This window comes from Coffea eugenioides, chromosome 1 (genome assembly GCF_003713205.1).
Source record: "Coffea eugenioides isolate CCC68of chromosome 1, Ceug_1.0, whole genome shotgun sequence".
Taxonomy (NCBI): Eukaryota; Viridiplantae; Streptophyta; class Magnoliopsida; order Gentianales; family Rubiaceae; genus Coffea; species Coffea eugenioides.
This window is the reverse complement of record NC_040035.1, coordinates 30,462,275-30,483,151: the sequence shown is the minus strand read 5'-3', so window position 1 is coordinate 30,483,151 and position 20,877 is coordinate 30,462,275. Positions and strand designations below refer to the sequence as shown.

The window sequence follows — 20,877 nt, the reverse complement described above, 5'->3', positions numbered from 1 at the left end:
TGTCTTGGGGAGCAGGACGTCTGGACTCCCTGGTGGTCAAGAGGGGCCTTTTTGTGGAGGCCAATTGTGGATTTGTCCACCTCGGCAACCCCTCACCTCGGCAACCGTCTTGGGGAGCAGGACGCCTGGACTCCCTGGTGGTCAAGAGGGTGTTGGGATGGTACCGGGAGGGGCCTCCCCAGGATTCGAACCCTTGACCTTAAAGGTCTTTGGATTCGAACCCAGGCATTCAATCCAAAGACCTTTAAGGTCAAGAGTTCGAATCCTGGGGAGGCCCCTCCCGGTACCATCCCAACACCCTCTTGACCACCAGGGAGTCCAGGCGTCCTGCTCCCCAAGACGGTTGCCGAGGTGAGGGGTTGCCGAGATGGACAAATCCACAATTGGCCTCCACAAAAAGTAGCCCAATGGGTACCAGGCATTCAATCCAAAGGCCTTTAAGGTCAAGGGTTCGAATCCTGGGGAGGCCCCTCCCGGTACCATCCCAACACCCTCTTGACCACCAGGGAGTCCAGGCGTCCTGCTCCCCAAGACGGTTGCCGAGGTGAGGGGTTGCCGAGGTGGACAAATCCACAATTGGCCTCCACAGATTGCATATTAGAATCTTACGGGGCATGTTAAACCAATAACAAACTAAAGAGTGCAAAATAGAAAATGTAAAATCTTAGGGGCATTTTGTGACTAACATTTTATTCATTCAAAAAAAATTTTTTTTTTTTTTTTTTTGCATTTGTACAAGGAAATAGTTATTCTTGTCTATTAACAATACATGTTACAAAAGATAGACTTTTCTACAGCAATTGTGTATAAAAATTTCAGTAGTCTATATTTCTATTTCCGCGATATTGTACAACTTTCTAGTAGAGAAGAAAGAACCAAAATTTGATTTCCATCTTAAGACTCGTATCAGCTTTAGGCAATAATCTCATCTGCCATGCATTCCCTGAATTTCACCTCTGCTTTGCCCGTGTTGTCAACGCGGACAATATCACAGCACTCCGATATATGGATCTGTGAAATAAAAAAAAATAAGAAATATGATATGTACAGTTTTCATCAGATATTAGACTCATTTATTAAGATGTACTATAAAATCTTTTTTGGTTTTACTAAAAATATTTAAGAATAATACTTTGATTGTGATGTTGGCATTTTTTTCGCTCTAAAATTTGGGATAATTTCAGAAACCTCACCTGAGGTTTCTAATAATTTCACTAGCCTCCCCTGAAATTTGTAAAATTATACAAACCTCTCCTGAGGTTAAGGTTTTGATAACAAAATTAGTCCAATTAGAAAAAGTAACATTAAAAAAGTACTTTAAGGAGAGAGATGAAACTTTTGTTCCATAAATACTCCTTATACATGTATATAAGTTGTATTAGTAAAAGAATAAAAATAATTAAAAGTTAAAGTTAATTAATACACATATTTTACCACTCAAAAAGTTCACAATTAATAAATTAAATATCACAAATAAGCAACAAAACTACACTAATGATCACAAGATTTAACAAAACAGACTAGTCATCTCTTTTAACATAATGTTTGCTATGATTCTTATGATTTTGAATAGAAAAAATAATTTTGCCTTTTTTTCCCTCCATTCTCCTTTACTAATATCTAAGATTAAGTAATTAGAGCACTAATTAACTATTAGTAACTAATTAATAAAAATAACTATTGAAAATTTCTTTAATGATGGATGATAGCTTGTATATACAAAATAACATCAATTGATATATCTAATGGAGGAAGGAGGGAAAAAAAAGGCAAATTTCAAAAAAAATTTCTTTTTTTTTAATGGCAAAGTCCCATTCACAGGGAAGGGGTGGGGTGCCAGCCCTACAATTTATTAAAACATTCAGAAGAATACAAGGAAAGAGATGACTATTTTATTTTGTTGAATCTTGTGATTATTAGCGTAGTTTTGTTGCTTATTTGTGTTGTCTAAATTAGTAAATATGAACTTTTTGAGTGATAAAATGTGTGTATTAATTGTTTCTGACTTTTAATTGTTTTTATTTTTTTTACTAATATAACTTATATTCATGTATAAGGGGTATTTATGAAATAAAAGTTTCATCTTTCTCCTTAAAGTACTTTTTTAATGTTACTTTTTTTAATTGGACTAATTTTGTTATCAAACCTTAACCTCAGGGGAGGTTTGTGTCATTTTACAAACTTCAGGGAGACTAGTAAAATTGTCAAAAACCTCAAGGGAGGTTTCTAAAATTATCCCCTAAAATTTTTCTAAGCAAGAATAAGCTTTCATGGAACTTTCTTTTAGATCAGACATTGGATTACACGTTAGTTTAAAAAACTAATTAGTTCAAATAAAGATGAACCAATTGCAGTTTGTACACTCAACTTTTTCTATATTTTGGTTCTCACATGGTATTGTGCATTTATTTTTAACTTAAGTTATAACCCATATAACCTTTCTAGAATGAAATACTTCTACAGTAGTCAGCTCTTTTGATAATAAAAGAAGCAAACGAATAATGATTATTGGCAGAAACTGTGAAAACAATCAACAGAAGCAATAGATATTTATTTTTTCCGACCAAAAAAAAATTTGTGCACGACATATATACCTTATTAAAGTTTATTAGGAAATTTCATAACAAAAGTCACTGGTTAAATTAATAACTTTATCATGAAACTTCGAGAAAACATTTTCTTTAATTTTAAATTTTTGATATATTTAATTCTTCTATCCAGCAAACAAGAATCATATTAATCCACTAATATCTAGATAAAAGGATTTTTTTTTTTTTACAAATTGAAACAGCGGTCCTTCATGTTTGCAAATGATCTTATTTTTGCTCTCTTACATGAAAGAATTTGATCCCTTACATATTTAAACTCTAATATTCGGGTTTCAGGTAATCTTAATTTGTAGTGATAATTAGATAACCTCACGCCATGTGAAATGGTATACGAGTTATGATAGCATTCTGGAATATTGCACAAAATGCCCCTTATGTTTTGCAGTTTGATTTTCTCTCCCAAACTTTTATAACGACTTAGCTACATTCCTCGGGAACATGAAATGCACTAAGGGTCCGTTTGTTTCGGGTGAAAATGTTTTCCAGGAAAATATTTTCCTAATTTCCGGTGTTTGGTTGCACAAAAGTTACTGAAAATATTTTCCTATGTAAAATATTTTCACCCATCTTATGGAAAACAACTTCCCTTCTAAACTTACTGAAGTTGTTTTCCGAAATGCATGCATCTCGCCTGTAGTATGTTCCAAATTTACTGAAAACATCTTGTAGTATGTTCTTTTTTTTTTTTGTGTAAACAGGAGGATTCGAACCCAAGACCTCTTTCTTACACTCCCTCCCCATACCACCCAACCCTCCCCTTAGTATATTCAAAAAAAAAAAAAAAAAAACTTCATCCTGCTCATCCTATGCTAGTAATTAATTATGTATAATAGGGACATTCTTTTCTAGAGAAACTTTCAGCAGTGAGAGTGCAAGATATATGTCACAATAAGCATTGCATGTGATTGATATTTGACACTAAATAGCCAGCAATTTGTTTATTACTTAAGGAGATATTTTTTATTCATATATACATTTCTCCAAGATTTTTTAAAGTTAAACAATGAGATAAATTTTCTTATTTTACATGGGAAGAAGTATGTAGTTATAATGTGTAGAAAGTAAGGATAAAGATAAAAGTGAAAATATTTCAAAAGTTAAACAAACACCAGAAAAATGAAGTAAGAAAATATTTTCAATAAGCTAACCAAACGCCTGAAAATGATGAAAGGGAAATGATTTTCATGGAAAATTACTTCCACGGAAAATATTTTCCCAAGGAAAACATTTTACTTCCAACCAAACAGACCCTAAGTTGGTGTGAAACTGTTTTTCTGATCATTTTTTAACTAGGGCCATCACAAGACTTACATGTAACGAAATTCATGGGGACAAAAAGGTCAACTCATGAATCTTAATCTAGCCGTATAACTTGATATACCAAATTGAGAAAACTGCACAAAACATGCCTTACGTTTTACACCATAGGGAAAATTTCAGAAATCTCCTCTGAGGTTTCTGACAATTTCACTAAGCTCCCATGAGGTTTGAAAAATTACACATATCTCCCTTGATTTTATAGTTTTAGTAACAGAACCTGACAATAATATTGACTTGGTCAATTTTTTAAATGAATACCCAAAAATGCCCTTGTGTAATGAGTTTTAATTTACTTTCCTATACAATTATAAGATTATTTAGTATAATTATAAGAAAAGGCGCCAATTTTTTTATGTCCATGCCTACTATTTGATAAACAACTGTAATAATAATTTTATCACTGTGATAGAATATTATTTTATTATGAATTTAAATTTATAAGATAGAAAAAAAATATTGAAATAATTCATTTAGAGTTTATGAATTTCGAGTAATGGGATTATCATGATTTAATAGTGATTTTGGGCCACTTCCTTTTGATTTATTGTTAATTTTAATACCAATAATAGCAAACAAAAATCAGCAAAAACATTGGATTCCATATAAAGTTGATTCATCAAAAAAATCACTAATTCGACATTTGGTTACAATAGAAACTAGAGGTAATAATGGTAGTTCTACAATTTTATTAGCAAAAAATTAAAAAAAGAGAAATAAGAAGGAAAAATAATAAAAAATAATTTTAAAAGTCATTTTAAGTATAAACATACCAAACAAGAGAATTTCATTAAAATATTTAAGATTAGTATTATCATTTTAAATGTCAAGGGAGGTAAGTGTAATTTTTAAAAGGTCGTGAGCGCTAAATGAAATTGTTGAAAACCTCAAGGGAGGTTTCTCAAATTATCCCTTTACCGTATGACTTTTTTTTCCTCACACTTTTAAAATGATATATTACGTTCATCACAAACAGAAATGCACCAAGTTGGTATGGAACTGTTCTTTCTGATCATTTTTCACCTATGTAATGAAATTCAAGGAGGCAAAAAGGTCAAATAAAGAATTCTTATCCAGCCACTTGATTCGATACATCGCAATCAACTAGAAGGCGGCTTAGGTTCAAGCAAACTCGGAGCACGTGGGCGGGTCAAAGTTTTCAATTTGACATTTTTGGCTGCTTAAAATTCATCAAATGTGAGTCTTTGACAACTTCAAAGAGAAAAGTGATATGAATTACTAGATTTCAAGACCAAATTGGTGCATTTTACTTTTCTAAGGGAATATATATATATATATAATAAAAATGGGACACAAATATATCGTTTTAAATGTAAGGAATCATAAAATTCAAATTTGAGAATGTTAAACACGTTGATTTTTTTTTTTGAAGGAACACGTAGATATTGAAACTATAGAAACGATAGTAGTCACATACTTAACAACTTTATCTTGATTGGCTAAATGATCAATCTTCAATATCAGTTTCTTTTGAAAATTTTAGTCATTTAAATTAGCTAGAGTTTAAGATTATGCAGATGGATAAATTGACAGTAGAAATACTGAATAAGACATTTTTCCATGGCTTTGATTTTTATCTTGGTGAAACATTGATTACAAACAGAATCTAATTTAGCTAGATTCTTATTTGCATATGTTAAAGAGGTTCTCTAGGAAATATTAAGATAAGATTGTAAATAATGAAGGAGATGATTAAATTCCATTAAAACAAATTTTATTAAATATAGCAATTGCCACATCATCTCTTTACAAGGATGGGAAAGGAAACTAAATACCACATCATTTTATAAGGATGGAAAAGGAAAATAAATATCACATCATGAGTCTATGTTGGAAGTTATATGCTGGGTGATGTGTAAAAAATTAGGACTAACATCACTTTGCATCCTTAAACTTGTATCATTTTCTCACTTTGCACTATAAATTTTAATTTTGGACACTTTAAACCTTAAACTCACAAGTTTTTTGTCCTACTTAAATCAGATCAATAAATCACTTTTGCAAAATTAATGAGACAAAGAATTGTGAAGATTAACGAAAATATACCATTTTATTCTAACTACAATCCCTTAGTTTTTCTTTATCACTTTCGGCATGTTGTCATTGATTTATATGGTTTCAGTCACTAATATTGTGAGCAAATTAATGAGATAAAAGATAGCACAAACTAACCATAGTGTATTATTTTATTTTTTGTTACGATATCTTGATACCTTTTGACCACTTTTGGTACATTGTTATTGATTTGCTGGGTCCTCTATATCATTAGTTTTACTAAAATTGTCATTGATTGAATTTAAATGGGACATACTTGAGAGTTTAGAGTCCAAATTATCCAAAATTGAGAATTTATGGTGCAAAGTATTGAAAATTAAAATTAGAGTGCAAAGTAAAGAATTCATACAAATTCCGAGGTGTTAAGTGTAGTTCGTCCTTGAAATCATGATCTGTATCCTTACTTTTAGAGGAGAATGGAGAACTAGGTCATCCATCTTTATGGGCATATTTCTGATCCATTTTTGCAATAGTAAATTAATAAATTTAAATGAATTTTTTCCAGCTGGAACCTAGTTGATGTTTGTCTTTAGTCAATTAACTAATGTAAGATACAAGCTTAGTATTGGTTGTTTTGTAGAATATGTAGTAGGAAACGTATCCTATCAAACGTTGTTGCGTGTTTGTCGGATTCTATTGAAAACAACTGGTACTTAATCCTAATTGATATCTTCTTCTGTGTTTTTTATTCAGTATTTTACTATTAAAAGTGGAATTTCTTTGATAGGAAGCCTATGTTGACCCTGGATATGGTTACGTGAGAGAGGGGATTAAGATGCCATATTGACAAATTTCTGGAGAACACGCCTGGGCAAAAACAATTATAGACAGATTACGTAACTGTGGAATTTTGAAAATTTCAAGCACATACAACAATCTAGTATGAATGAACCCCTATGAGGCCATCTAATGTCATACATGTCAGCCCTCATCAAAATAAATTTCAAACAAATATTTGTCTAGAGCAAATGACAAAGATCATCGCTAAACTATTTAGAATTTCTTTTTTTGGTCACTAAACTTTCATTTAGGCAAAATAGTTGTTTAACTAGTAAAAAAAATTTTGATTACTTAGCTATTAAGAATTTATAAAAGAAAAAAAGTATGTTTTAATTAGTTGAATAACCATTTTGACTAAATAAAAAAGTTTAATGGCCAAAAAAAAAAAAAATAGAGAACCCTAAATAGTTGAGTGATATTTTGTGTCATTCACTCTATTATCCTTAATTACATTGTCAGCGCAAACTCTTCACGGGAAAATATCTACTCTTATCATGTATAATCACATGTATAATGAGTTCTTCAAATTAAACTCTATCCAAAAAATGGTTATCGAAAAGAAAATCTAAAGAAGTTAATAGGTAAAGTAACTAGAATTTAGAGGGTTTTGTTTATAATGTAAAATCTTACAGATAATTAATATTTTTTGCCATGTAATATAAATCAGTTAAGAAATTTAAAATTATAGTAGTGTTATCATTTTTTATAGTTGACTTGTAAATAACACCATTAAAGAAATGCTTGCAGAAATAAATAAATAAATAAATAATGAAGTTCAATCCAATAATTAACTAACCTCAGTACGCTTGGTTGCCGGTGAGAACACGTGTATCTTGGATACATGCTCAGCAGAATGATTGCCACTTGAAGCACAAGCAGGCAAATTCCGAGATGCTGATCTTGAATAGACTGTGAGAATTTCATTTCTGGAGATTTTCTTTACAGATTGGAAGAAGAAAACGTGAGGAGCCTCACAAGGATCACCAAATGGTCTTCTAACATTGAACATGTAACGTGGCGGATTTGGACTTTTTTGCCATGTCTTGAATGTTTCAATGGGCATTCTTAGCCAACTTCGAGCCATTATTTTCTCATAGATATGAGTGGAGTAGCCCCAAGATATGGAAAAAGACCAGTTGTTTTGCCTGTGGTGGCAAATGGTTTGTTGAAATAAGCGCGATTGATCAACATTTGCGGCTTTCATTAGATGGTTTGTGGATTTAGCACGATCCATTGAGGGGAAATATGGATCTACTGCGTCAATGTGGTGAAGGGACAATACTAAATCTTTAGGATGAGATGACAAGAAACCTGATAAATCGCCTCGTAAATCTATCTGCATGACAAAATCCAGTATTAATTATCCTTAATGAAGTTAATTACTTGAATATCTGTGAGCATGATTTCATTACTGAGGTAAAAATCAGATATTTGTTGTGATAGAATAATTGAACTTGATACCATAAACATAAAAAAGAAAAAAAAATTCCATTGAGGGGACGAATTCTAATTCAACTAAAACTTAAGTATATATTTAAATATTTTTTATTCTTTGTGACAGCAAAAGTTTAAATTTATACAGTAAATTTTTAAAATTTTCCACTTTTGAAGGGTGAAAAACTTAAGTTTTTAATAATTTGAGGGTCGCGGGGTAGTTCCGCCCATGCTTGATACACAATAATGAGAAAGGACAACAATAAATTATTAGGGTATGCCCTCTCCATGTTGGAATAGTGCAAGAACTAAACTTTATAACTTGCTTGTTAAGTATCAGAAAAAATATTTAAAAAAATTAAAAATAACACTACCGAAGAAAATGGTTTTTTTTAGGGTCCGTTTGTTTCAGTGTAAAATTTTTTCCCAAGGAAAATATTTTCAGTGAAAATCATCTTAATAGGAAAATAATTATTTCCCTTCATTTTCAGGTGTTTGGTGCACTTTTGAAAAATAGTCCTTGAAGACAAAAACCCACAAAGAATGTTCCCCTCAAAGATTCGTCAGTTTCCTTCTGCCCAATGACCAGAACTCCCATCCACACCTATATCAATTCATCACCACAATCCAAATACTTCAAATTCCAAAAAATTAGATCATGCTCCATGATCTGGAAATCCATAGTATCGCAAACCCATGACCATTACAAATCATACTAATTACCTAATCGTTATGTCAATGGAAATTGCATCAAGAATGAGATCCTTATCATTGACAGAGTTCTATCAGATGAAGCACTTCACTGATGCTTACAAACAATACTAAGAAAGATAAGGAAGATGGGGAGGCGTCTTTGTGGTGGTGGTGGGGGAGGTGGCTGTGGGTCTAGGTTAGACACAATAGATAATTTTCAGTCATGATCTGAAAATTTTCAGTTTAGTAAAGGATCATGAGACTGATGAGCTCTCAAATTTTTTCTTGTTAAAGGGATTGTGAGGTTGATGAACTCTAAGAGTTATTGGAAAACAACTTCAGTACAACAGATGCAGAAGTCATTTTACTCCTGATTGCGTAAAAGATTTTCCACGGAAAAAAATTTTCCCAATCTTTTTGGCTGCCAAACACCAGAATTTCCTGAAACAGCCCCTTAATTTTCTTTAATGTGCATGTAAGGGGCATGGAGATTTGATGATCCTAGAGTGCAATCCAATGAAGAAGTCATTAACCAAAAAGTATAGAGAGGCAAACTTACCTGGTGGAAACCTTTCTGGGGAGTAAGATCAGCTCCGATGTCAGCTAGACATCTCATGGTCATTAGATCAGCTGAAAGACTTGCATATGTTTTAAGGCAACGATCCATATCTTGCACTAATGCTTTTGCTAGAGGATAACTGAGAATGATCCCACTTCCACCAAATGCCTGGTTAAAACTATACCAGTAATTTGACAAAACAAATTCAGATGGATACCCTATGTAGAAGTACTTTGTGTGATCATATTTTGAGAGAACATCCACTAAATTATCGACGAAAAAAATAGTATCATCATCTCCCATGACTATCCATCTGACCCCCTCGTGCTCTTCACGAAATAACTCCAAAATCCCATGTACCATTCGAGGCATAACAGGATCCTTCGGTCTGACTACCTGGAACAATTTGCTGAGATCATCGTTGATTCTATAAGGAGGAGATTTCCGCGACCATGGGAGGAGATTCCCTGTGGGAGGCCTATCAAGATAGACATAACCCTTTGTTTTTTTGGGTCTCCACCAGGCCTCGATATAAGCCCTTCTAAAGTGGTAAGTTTTCTCAGAACCTTGAAGTCCAAAGGCAATATGTTTGAGAGTAGTAGGACTAGGAGTATCAGTAGATGTTGAGTTTGAAGAAGAAGCTGTTTCTGTTCTCAATAGAGGAAAGGATTTAGAATTTGAGCATCTTGGATCCTTGAAAAAGAGCACAAAGATCACCCAAAGAAGAAGACCTGAAACTAGCAGTGCTTTGCATATTCCTAGTTTTTCTGTCATTGCATGAAAATTGAATGCAGCTGCAGACGACATCTTCAGAAGTTAACTTGAATGTTTCATCAAATGTGGCTCTTTCTTGAGAAACTTCCCATTTCTCGCGGCCAGAAGATAGGAAAACAGCTACCAAGGAAACTTGTCTATCTGACTGATTGACTATTTTATGTTACTTTACTTTTCAAAGTCTGCTATTTGATTAATTCTCATGATTCATGAATCTTACAATTTCCAGTCAAATGGCACATATTCCACAAGAGCATCTGGATATATCCCATAAATGTAAATAATCCGTCATCTGATCTCCCTTTCTTGCATCATCAGAACATGACAATAAGCTTGTCATGAACCCTTTAATAATATAACTCGGCAAGTTCAAAATTTATCAAACAATATATGAGAATACTATTGGTTGGCATGAACATCCAATTAATTTAGATGTGTGACATGCCTGTATTGAATTATTAGATAGAGTTTCTTGCTGCACCTGAACCGAACTTCAATTCCAATTTGTACATGTTCTCATGGCTACACAAAACCATTGACATGCTTTTTCCAGCGGGAAAAAGACTGGTGTGGAAGGATTTTCTGAGTAACTGGATATCTTACTTTATACAGGACGTATAATTAAGGCTTAAATACATTGTGACCCCTTGTAATTAGAGATTGGCTTTATTTCAACCCCCATGTTCACGAAATATGCAATTCATGTTTGGCATATAGTAAATTCTATCTTTTTCAAATATGTAAAGACAATTATACGGTCAAAATCTTTTAGCCTTTGACGCTTTTAGCATTTGGCGCCAATAGATAATTTAGTATAACAAATTTACCCTCTCACTTTTTTTTTTGGGGGGGGGGGGGGGGTGGGGGGATCACATGCATATCATGTGGTGACTAAAATAAATAAGGAAGAAAGTAAAGGGACATAATTATAAAAGGAACAAGAAGATTGACAAAAAGAAAATCCTTTTCTCTGATAATTCACAATTAGTAATGGATACTGCTGTAGATTGGTAGACGTGAGTAGTAGCTTTGGATTGCCAATTAAGACTTGTCAAATATGAATATGAAGTAATTATCTTTTCTTTAGTTGGGACTGAAATATTCTTTTACATGCTTAGAATTAGGGGATAATTTCAAAAACCTCTCCTGAGGTTTCTAATAATTTCACTAGCCTCCCCTGAATTTTATAAAATTTCACAAACCTCCCCTAAGGTTAATGTTTTAATAATAAAGTTAGTCTAATTAGAAAAAGTAATATTAAAAAAGTACTTTAAGGAGGGATATGAAACTTTTATTCCATAAATACCCCTTATGTATGTATATAAGTCGTATTAATAAAAGAATAAAAATAATTAAAAGTTAGAAACAATTAACACACACATTTAATCACTTAAAAAATTCATATTTAATAAATTAAACAACACAAATAAGCAACAAAATGAGATTCAGAAAAATAGACTAATCATCTTTTTTAACATCATGTTTGCTATGATTCTCATGATTTTGAACAGAAAATTTTTCAAATTTTATCTTTCTTTTCCTTCCTTTCAATTTTCTTTGAAACTCTTAAAACTGTGACAATTGTAAAGTAATTTTATGGAAATAAAGGAGACAATTGTAAAGTAATTTCATGGAAATAAGGGAGAAAGGAGGGAAAAGAAATACAAATTTGAAAATTTTTCTATTCAAAGTCACAAGAATCATAGAAAACATCATGTTAAAAGAGATAAATACTCTATTTTGCTAAATCTTGTAATCATTAGTGTAGTTTTGTTGCTTATTTATGATGTCTAATTTATTAAATATGAACTTTTTGAGTGGTTAAATGTGTGTATTAATTGTTTCTAACTTTTAATTATTTTTATTCTTTTACTAATACTACTTATATACATGTATAATGGGTATTTATGAAATAAAAGTTTTATTTCTCTCCTTAAAGTACTTTTTTAATGTTATTTTTTCTAATTGGACTTCCTTTGTTATCAAAACGTTAACCTTATGGGAGGTTTCTGTAATTTTACAAACTTCAAGGAAGGCGAGTGAAATTGTCAGAAACCTCAGGAGAGATTTCTGAAATTATCCCTAGAATTAGTTTTGGAGTGGAGCTAAATTCATAACTCCACAATCTAAATTCGAACTCTTATAACCAAGTTGACCAAAAAGCTTGTAGCATTTGTAGGGCTTGGTAGAATCAACCTCTTTTGGAGGAGTTGGCTACCACATGTCTTGTGGAATGGAAGGTCAAAGATTCAAACCTTACCGTCCATCAAAAAGTTGCCACTTAACGTGGCTTCCCTAAAATCCATATGGGTTCTTAAAGCACTCGTATGGTCTTATTGTAGTTCAGTCTCCGTTGATTTCCTGTGGCCCTATTAGGTCATCCCATAGTATAGGTTAGAGTAAGAGTAGGTATAGATAGTGATAATAGACAAAAAAAATATGTGGGGCTTGGTTGAAACTTTTTCAAAAAAAAAAAAAGCCTTTTTTGATGAAAAATAGATGGTGCTAATTTACATTTAAAATTTACATCATTATGAATGCTCTTAAATTTTCTAACATTTTTTTCATTCACTTTAATGGCATTTATTTTTTTCCTCTTATTTGGTGGAGAGAATGTTTTTATCCCTTTTTATCATGTAAGAGGAGATGAGAGATTTTCTTCTTTTTTTTTAAATTGTGTTTAGAAAATACTTTTACCTTTTGGCATGTTGCATTTCAAAGTTGATTGAAATATAATTTTAGAAAACACTAATGGATCAATAATTAGAATGATGGTATCAAATAATTTCAATTAATTAAGATTTATAATTGATTTTTTAACATCTCTTATTGTATAAAAGATAAGTTTTGTATTGAAAAAAGTTTCCATGTTCTTAACACTAGGAGTGTGGATTTAGCTCCACCCTTAGTTTTGTTATGTTAAACAATCTGGCGAGCTATTTGCTTAACTCCTAGACTGTGATTCAATCTAAAATGACTACTATCTGTTGTTTGGTAATGGGACTAGTGTCTATCATCTAATATTTGGAAATGTTATGTTGTATCTTATTTACCAGTGGCAGAAATATTAATTATTTGCTTGTCTTGCTCTACCTTGGGTGTGAAATGTTTTGGATGTTATTTAATTTTCTTGAATTTATTTTGGAGCAGCTAAAATTTTCGGAAGAATTGGAGGAGTTGTTTTCGGGTTGCAAAGGAAGGAATGATAGCCTATTTCTTTCATACTAGTGCTTGGGGCCACGCCTAGCGTGGCCTTGCCCTTATATAGTTATTTTTTGGTTTTGTTGTGTTAAGCAGATGCATTTTGAATTTTAGGGGCCCATGTGTAGTGTGTGTGAGAATTGTTGTCAGACGTTCTATTTGTTGGGTTGAGTGAAATATGATATTAGATGCAAGGTAGAATAAAATATAGAGTGATTGTTTGGCTAGGTGGCATGGGTTTTTGAATACATTGGGTGCATGGGTGCCAAGTTTCTTTGATGTGGTTGGCATCTATTATGGTGTTCAGAATATTTGTGACGAGTATGATGAATGCTTGATATTTTTTCCATATATATAAGTGAATTGTATTATGTATTAGGATCATTTCATTGTAGTAGTTGAGTTTTATTTGTAAGAAACGTAATTTGTAACTTTGTTATTTAGGTGAAATTGTCTTTTAGATTAGTACTATGGAGCAGAATGTTGTGTTTGTTAATCGGTTAAATGATGTTATCTGTGGATGGGTTCTTCAAGTAGTACTTGTTGAAAAATGTCTTATTCAGGACAGTCGTAATATGGGTCGGAGGTATCAACGATTTGTTTTTGCAGATAGTTTGGTAAGTATTATATTTTGTTTGTTGCTTTTTTTTTTTTAGAAATTTTTATGATGTTTATTTTGTAGGGTGAGTTGGTTCAAGCAGTTGCATATTATAATGATATTCATGTCTTGAATGAAACTATACAATTGTACTCGACGTATTACATTGCTGATGCTGCTATTCGTCGAATCCTTAATGGCTCAATAATGCTTGGATCAGTTCCTTTTGAATTGGTGTTAAGACCGAATACTTTTATTCAAACTGTTGATGAAGGTCTTGCACTACCAATTCATAATATTTACCACTTGACTCGGTTTGGAGATTTGGAGTCACTGAGGCATTCGCGAGACTCAATTAGAAGTATTCTAAATATTATTGATATTTTTTTATGTAATTATTGGTTTATATTTGTTATCATAGTGAGAATTTTTTGTTTGTTGTTACAGCTATTCTCGGTGTTGTCATTCAGGTGCTTCCAATGCAAGTTTTTATGTTGGGAGGAAGATATATACGAGTTCAGGAGTTTCTTTTAATTAATGAAGAGTATGTTTTTGTTAAATTAATTTTTTTGGTATGATTTTTTATTATTACATTAAATTTTATTTATATTCATTTTTTTTTTGTAGAATGATGCCAATTGTGTTTGCAATTTGGGATGATTTTATCGATATAGATGGATTATATCTTGCTCAAATTGCACATGAATATCCCATTATATTGGTTTGCAGGCCTAAGATCAGTTATTTTCATGGTAATGGTCTTTTGGAATATATAATATTAAATTATAATTGGAGTTTTTGAATTTATGTTTTTTATTCACATTTTTTTGTATAGGTCTTTCATTGGGAACACAACGTCAAACCATTATTATGTATAATGTGGCAATTCCCCAAGCTCATGAATTGAGACAATGGTTCGACACATTGGGGGAAGATGGTGGTAATTAATAATTTATTGGAGGTTCAGTTGATGTAAATATGTTTGATGAGTGAAAATATATTAAATATTTTTCTTATTAGTTTGAGTTAATAAAGTTTGCGAGTTTTGTTCTAAGTGTTTGTATGTGAAGTATGAGTGTTTCGATTTGCAACTGAAGAGCTGGTAGGGAGTTGTAGTGTGTATTTATGAATGGTACATGTTTTAATGTGTTAGTTTGCTAAGTGAGGTTCTAGATAGTTTGGTATTGAAATAAAGTGTTGATTTATGGTTTGTATGAGTTAAAGAGTTAGATATATATTCGTTAGTTACTTTCTTTTACTTTTATCCAAATGCAATTACTGATTTGAATAAAGGCAAAAGCAACTCACTATCCTTGCAATGCAAAATAACCAGAGATGTTTGAAAAAAAGTTAGGATGTTTTGATTGGAGATAGAGATTGGCAGAGATATCTTGGAGATTTTAATTGGCCGCAATACCTCGTCTTGACATGTGAAGAGACATAATTGGCTACCAAATAGTCAAGTTTCCAAGTGTGCATGACATATGGCCATACTTAATTGAATAAAAATAAGCCATAGAAATGATTTATAAATCAACAGTAATTTTTAGAATTTAATTAAAATTCCATTGCCTACAAATGCCCCCTCAAACCTTGTTCATGAATGCTGAAGATTGAAGTAAGTTTTGAACGGATAAGTTTCGACATTTTTTATTATTATTATTATTTGAGCATCGTCGGAATATTAATTCAATAAAGTCCATAAATTGGCTAAATTTAAAGTTTTGCAAACTTCATGGCAATGACTTGATCATATAAGATGACCACACGGAATACCACCAATTCATGCATAACTTAGTGATATCAATTTCCAGGATCAAACCATATCATGCAATAGGCTCAAGTCCACCGCAACATTACCAAACGCATGTATCATCAGACGAATTCAGTAGTTACAATTTCCAAGACCAAGTGATTCTATACTATAACTCCATATTAACTTGCCCAAATTTCTAAGTTTTCCTTTGCCCCTTAGGACGCCAATGACATACATGTGTGACATTTCAAAGCTGAACCAGATTCCTTCTCTATTACAAATTAGTTAGTTCAATTCATGGCAAGCTCAATCTGTGGGAACCTAAAGATATACTTTCTAGAATTGGAGACAACTCTTACCGTTAAGGTATCAACTTTTAATTACAATAGTATTCTCTTATCCCTCAAGGATATGAATTGTATCAGTATCCAATTCTCTATGCAAGTGATCCTTCTCATAATATAGTTGACCAAAAGGACACCGTATTGGACTTGAATTCCATTTACTGGAGCTCTAATAAGCATACATAGTTCCCAAGGCAAAATTCCCCTGTGCGAAAGAGGAATTAGTTGATCAGCCCATGACAAACTCTTTCAACAGAGGATTCGAAAACAAAGATAACCCACGAATAGTTCATGTAAACAAGAAATCTATTCGCATTCGAACTTGAATTCCTGCGGGCTTTCAATGACACTCCCCGCTATAAAATATTCAAGACTAAATCCATAAATTCACAAATGCCCCAGAATTGTGAAGCTCCAATTGCTGCTTGTTGCCCATACTTTGTAGTTTGCTCAGCAAAAGTTGCGGCTGTTTTCTTTGTTCGCTGCTGCTGCTACTCATTATTTGCTAGTTTGTCCCACTTTGTTGTCCTCTTGAAGCTAATAATCACTTTTTCCGAGATACCCGCGAACTAGTCAACTCGAAGGTATACATGCTATGCTTGGTATATTCTCTTTTTTTTCATGCAAGATGTTAAGCATCGTACGTATCCTCATCTTTTTTGATTTTGCATAAAACTTCCCACTGCAAGATTGACTAATACTTTACGGTAGCATGGTACACTATTGCATGTCAGGTCTCATGCGCTCTTCTTCTTTCGATTTTGCATATAGCAAAAGGCAAATTTCATTATCCTACTTATCTACCTTTATAGGGCGTTACCACCCAAACATGCATGATAAATTTATTTAGGCAATAAACTTAAATACTTTCACTTTAACTTGCAGGATCAACTCCTGTCCGAGATCCATCAACGAACTTTAGAAAGATTAACTTCGGGAAAATTTAGCAGCCATGCAAATTAAAGATTGCGCCACGCCATTGCCACATATCTCATTGACGGACGAACGGTGATGATCTCAATCGAAAAGTCTGTCATTATATATTAATAAGCCAGCAATCGGTGCCTTTGCTGATTCTTTTATACTCCTTGAAGGATGCTTTCATCTTGAAGATTGGACTAGCAAGTGGACTAAGGAAGTTGTAGCACCATCGACTTTCTTCACTATGTCGAGGGTAGAAGAAGTGGTGGTATTAAACTCGTCACTTCATAATGGAGATCCAAAAATAGCTAAATTCACGCTTCCGTTTGTGGGATTTAATATTGACAAAACTACATGGAAGATTCCTTCTTTCTTCTTTGGTGAGGCGTGCTTCACTTCTCACTATTGGGAATGGATCGAAAACATCCTTGGAAGGCATAAAGAGGTGCTCACACGTGCCGGCATATTTGAAGTCGTCTACGCGTCGAGATTTTCCTACGACCGTTGTGAAAATATCTTGCGAGCTTTCTTCACATATTGGTGTCCCTCGATAAATACACTCCATACGCCTATTGGAGAGTTGTCCATCACATTTTGGGACCTTTATCGACTTGGTGGTCTTTCAATTGATGGCTCATTCTTTGATGAAATTGTTCCTTCTGTGCAGGAACTTCTCACTTGTGACAAAGAAGGGAAGTCACTTCTCTCTGAGAGTTGCAGGCATCTCTTTTCCGCTTACTACCACATTTGGACGAACGCCCAAGGAGTGTGGATAAAAGACTAGATCCGTTTCTGGTTCAAATGAGAGGCTATATATAGGGTTCATCCGAACAGGGCGAATAGAAGAAAAATCACATCTAAACAAAAAATGACCTATAACCCTTCAGGAAGCATAGAGCCTCATGATCTTACTGATGCAAAAGATTTCAACATCCCTTTTGACACATTGGATATCCTAGGGTTCTTGAGAAAGAAAACCTATATTGCGGCATTCATAACATGTTGAATTTGCAAGTTTTTTTTGCCAATCAAAAAGGTCAATTGCATTCGCACAAGTGTCTTCAATGTTGCATGCTTAATGGTCACAGGAAAAAGATTTTGCCTTACAATTTCCGTCCTTGCGAGCATATATTATGGGTTGAGGGAGATCGTCTATGCCCCTAACCTTAGAAAATGTGAGGTGGTTTTTCCAATCCATTACGTCTATGTTTGAATTGGCCAATATTTTGATGTGTATTATGAGAATGACAAAGTGAGTAACCACCACGCAGGCATGATAAGATTTAGTGGTGAAAAAATAGTAATATTTTATGATAAATCAGAAGCTGAGAAAATCTTCAAAGAAATGAATCCCTTGATGCTTTCTAAATTGTGTTGGACTGAGAATGAAGAAAAGGTATTGATCGACGACGGATCCTTATCATCAAGACTTAGCTACTTTATCAGTCAATACTCTTGCTACTTAACTCTATGTAAGGACAATATCTTTATTGTTGAAAAATATAATCCTTATAGATTTAGTAGACAATTCGCCTTCTGCCAGGATATTCTAAATAATTTAAAAGAGATTACTCACACTTATATTTTGGGTGAAACTATTCAATTACGGGATTCCTCAGTTTGCACGCAGACGTGATCTCGAATGACTATACCTATGCATAGGAAGCATCTATTGATCACAAAAGATTATGATACCTAGTAGTCAACACGGTCAAATAGCGTCAATTCAACTTCCTTTAAATTCACCGTTAAGATCCCTCAACAATCATCAAAGAAGGGCAAGGATAACTCTGTCAATGAGTCAATGCATCACAATAGAGCTATAGAGACTGGAACGGTTCTTACTGCATTTACCTTGCAGAAGAACAAAATTACTAACACTCGCTTGAAAAGTATTGTCACGAAAAATAAGTTTTCAAAAGACTATCAATGGGCCATCAAAGAGACAAAACTAGCACTTCCAATAAAGAAGACGTCGTAAAAAATTTTAAAATCTTTAACCATGACTTCCATGGGAGAAGATGCCGGAATTGAAATGTTAGATGATCACGATTCTATCAAGGTTATTGAAAAGGAGGAACTCAAATCCAAGGCACCAGACCTACCAAGGAGGAACACATTCATTGACAAGTAATAGTAGCAGTTAAGACTGTCATTGGAATCGAAAAAAGAAGAGGACATCTTCTAATTTGGAGGAAATTTCCTTTATATCATCTTTCTTTTTTTTATTTTTTTGTAACTTTTTTCTTTTATTTTTTTATTTTTTTCAGCCCCCTTTTCTTCAATTCCGCCAAGAAGATGTTGGCAACAATTCACCAATTGAATTTGAAGTTGATGGTGAAATTTCAGACAAAAAAGGTGACGAAATTGTCGTCAGCATCCCAAAACAATTTGTCACCAGTAGATGTGCCTTATCAATTCATAAGAAGGGGCTGACTAGTTCATACGAGATCCTAAAGAGGTCTAAGGTAGCATTGGTTTCAGAATTTCATGGGTAAAAATTGATCCAAGCATATCGAAAGAAATACTTGCAGAGTTTGTAGATGGATTTTCGCGGGCAGATTCTTGACACTCCTATCGAGCAAATCTCTTCTTTAAAAGAATGCACAGAGGAAATTATTGCAGAAATCACAAGAACAGATCCTATCAATGTTCTTCCTTTAAAAGACTCTTTGATAGAATTGTTCGCCAAGACAGAGACATACGATATTTTGACATCTTCATCTTAGAAAAAGATGAGTAAAGAGACACATGCAGAATTTCTTCTAAAGTGACTGTACAACTCGGGAGAGCCAAGACAAAGGAAGAAGAACTAACTTGCCATCTGCAGAATCTTGAAAAAAAGTTACAATCTATCGAATATATGAAGAAAGTTCTTCAACAGGAACTTATTGATTTGGAAAGACAAGACACAAAAATCAGTTTGACTATTGATCAAAAGTATGAAACTTTTAAAGAGATCTAAATTGAGATAAACCAAGTGCATGATGAACTCTCCTCTATCGAGAATGCCAATGTCTTAACTGATGATGCAATGAAGGAACTTGAAGACATGAAATTTGCACCCCGAAGCATGTAAAATAATTGTAGTAGATTACAAGTTTGACATTTAGACTTTCTATCATTTCCTTCTTTTTCATCAAAAAAAATTTTTTATCATTTTTTTATGTAATGAAACTTTTTATGAATAATAAAATGCTTTTCGTCCCTTATCTCTTTTTTTTTTAAGAGAAAAGAACTTTTAAATTTAGCATTTTATTTTCAAAGAAAGAGAGGATTCCTTTTTTTTTTTGCAAGGAGAAAAAAAAAAGAATTTGATTTGGGAGGTATAACCGAACTTAGAAGTTGCCCTCTAAACTGCCTACGTATCCCAAAAAAGGAATTAAGTTACACGTAGTTCCTGTCGTTCACACTTTAACCTCATGTGGTCAGGAGTATTTGTTTGTTTACCATCTTAGATTTGGTGGAGTGTTTCAACAGTTTAACCATATACTACACTATTGGTGGTGGGAGTTCTCAAATTATGCATAGTACCTTTTTAGGTACTTTCATTGATGGGGCTAATTCTTAATCCATTATCAGCAACCAATTTGTATGAGTCATTTATATACACTTCTCGGACAATATATGGACCATCCCATTTAGGGATAAACTTCCTTTGTCCTCCATGAGCAAGAATGATCGGTTTTCAAACAGTGAGTACTAACTCTGCAATTTGAAAAAAGCGTGGTCGACATACTTATTGAATGTTTTTCAAAGGCGAGCTTGATAGGCACTCAGTCCGTTATTGAGTTTCTAATCTCTTTTCATCAACG

The 20,877-nt window shown here is 33.1% G+C and overlaps 1 protein-coding gene across 1 annotated transcript; it reads right to left on the bottom strand.

Moving 5' to 3' along the window:
- Positions 1 to 843: 843 nt before the first annotated feature.
- Positions 844 to 10,275, bottom strand: LOC113770208. The gene is made up of 3 exons (XM_027314614.1): positions 9,469 to 10,275; positions 7,579 to 8,118; positions 844 to 1,011 (listed from the first exon to the last, which is right to left on the bottom strand). The coding sequence occupies exons 1-3, from the start codon at positions 10,273 to 10,275 to the stop codon at positions 913 to 915; spliced, it is 1,446 nt and encodes a 481-aa protein (XP_027170415.1). The 3' UTR covers positions 844 to 912.
- Positions 10,276 to 20,877: the final 10,602 nt, after the last annotated feature.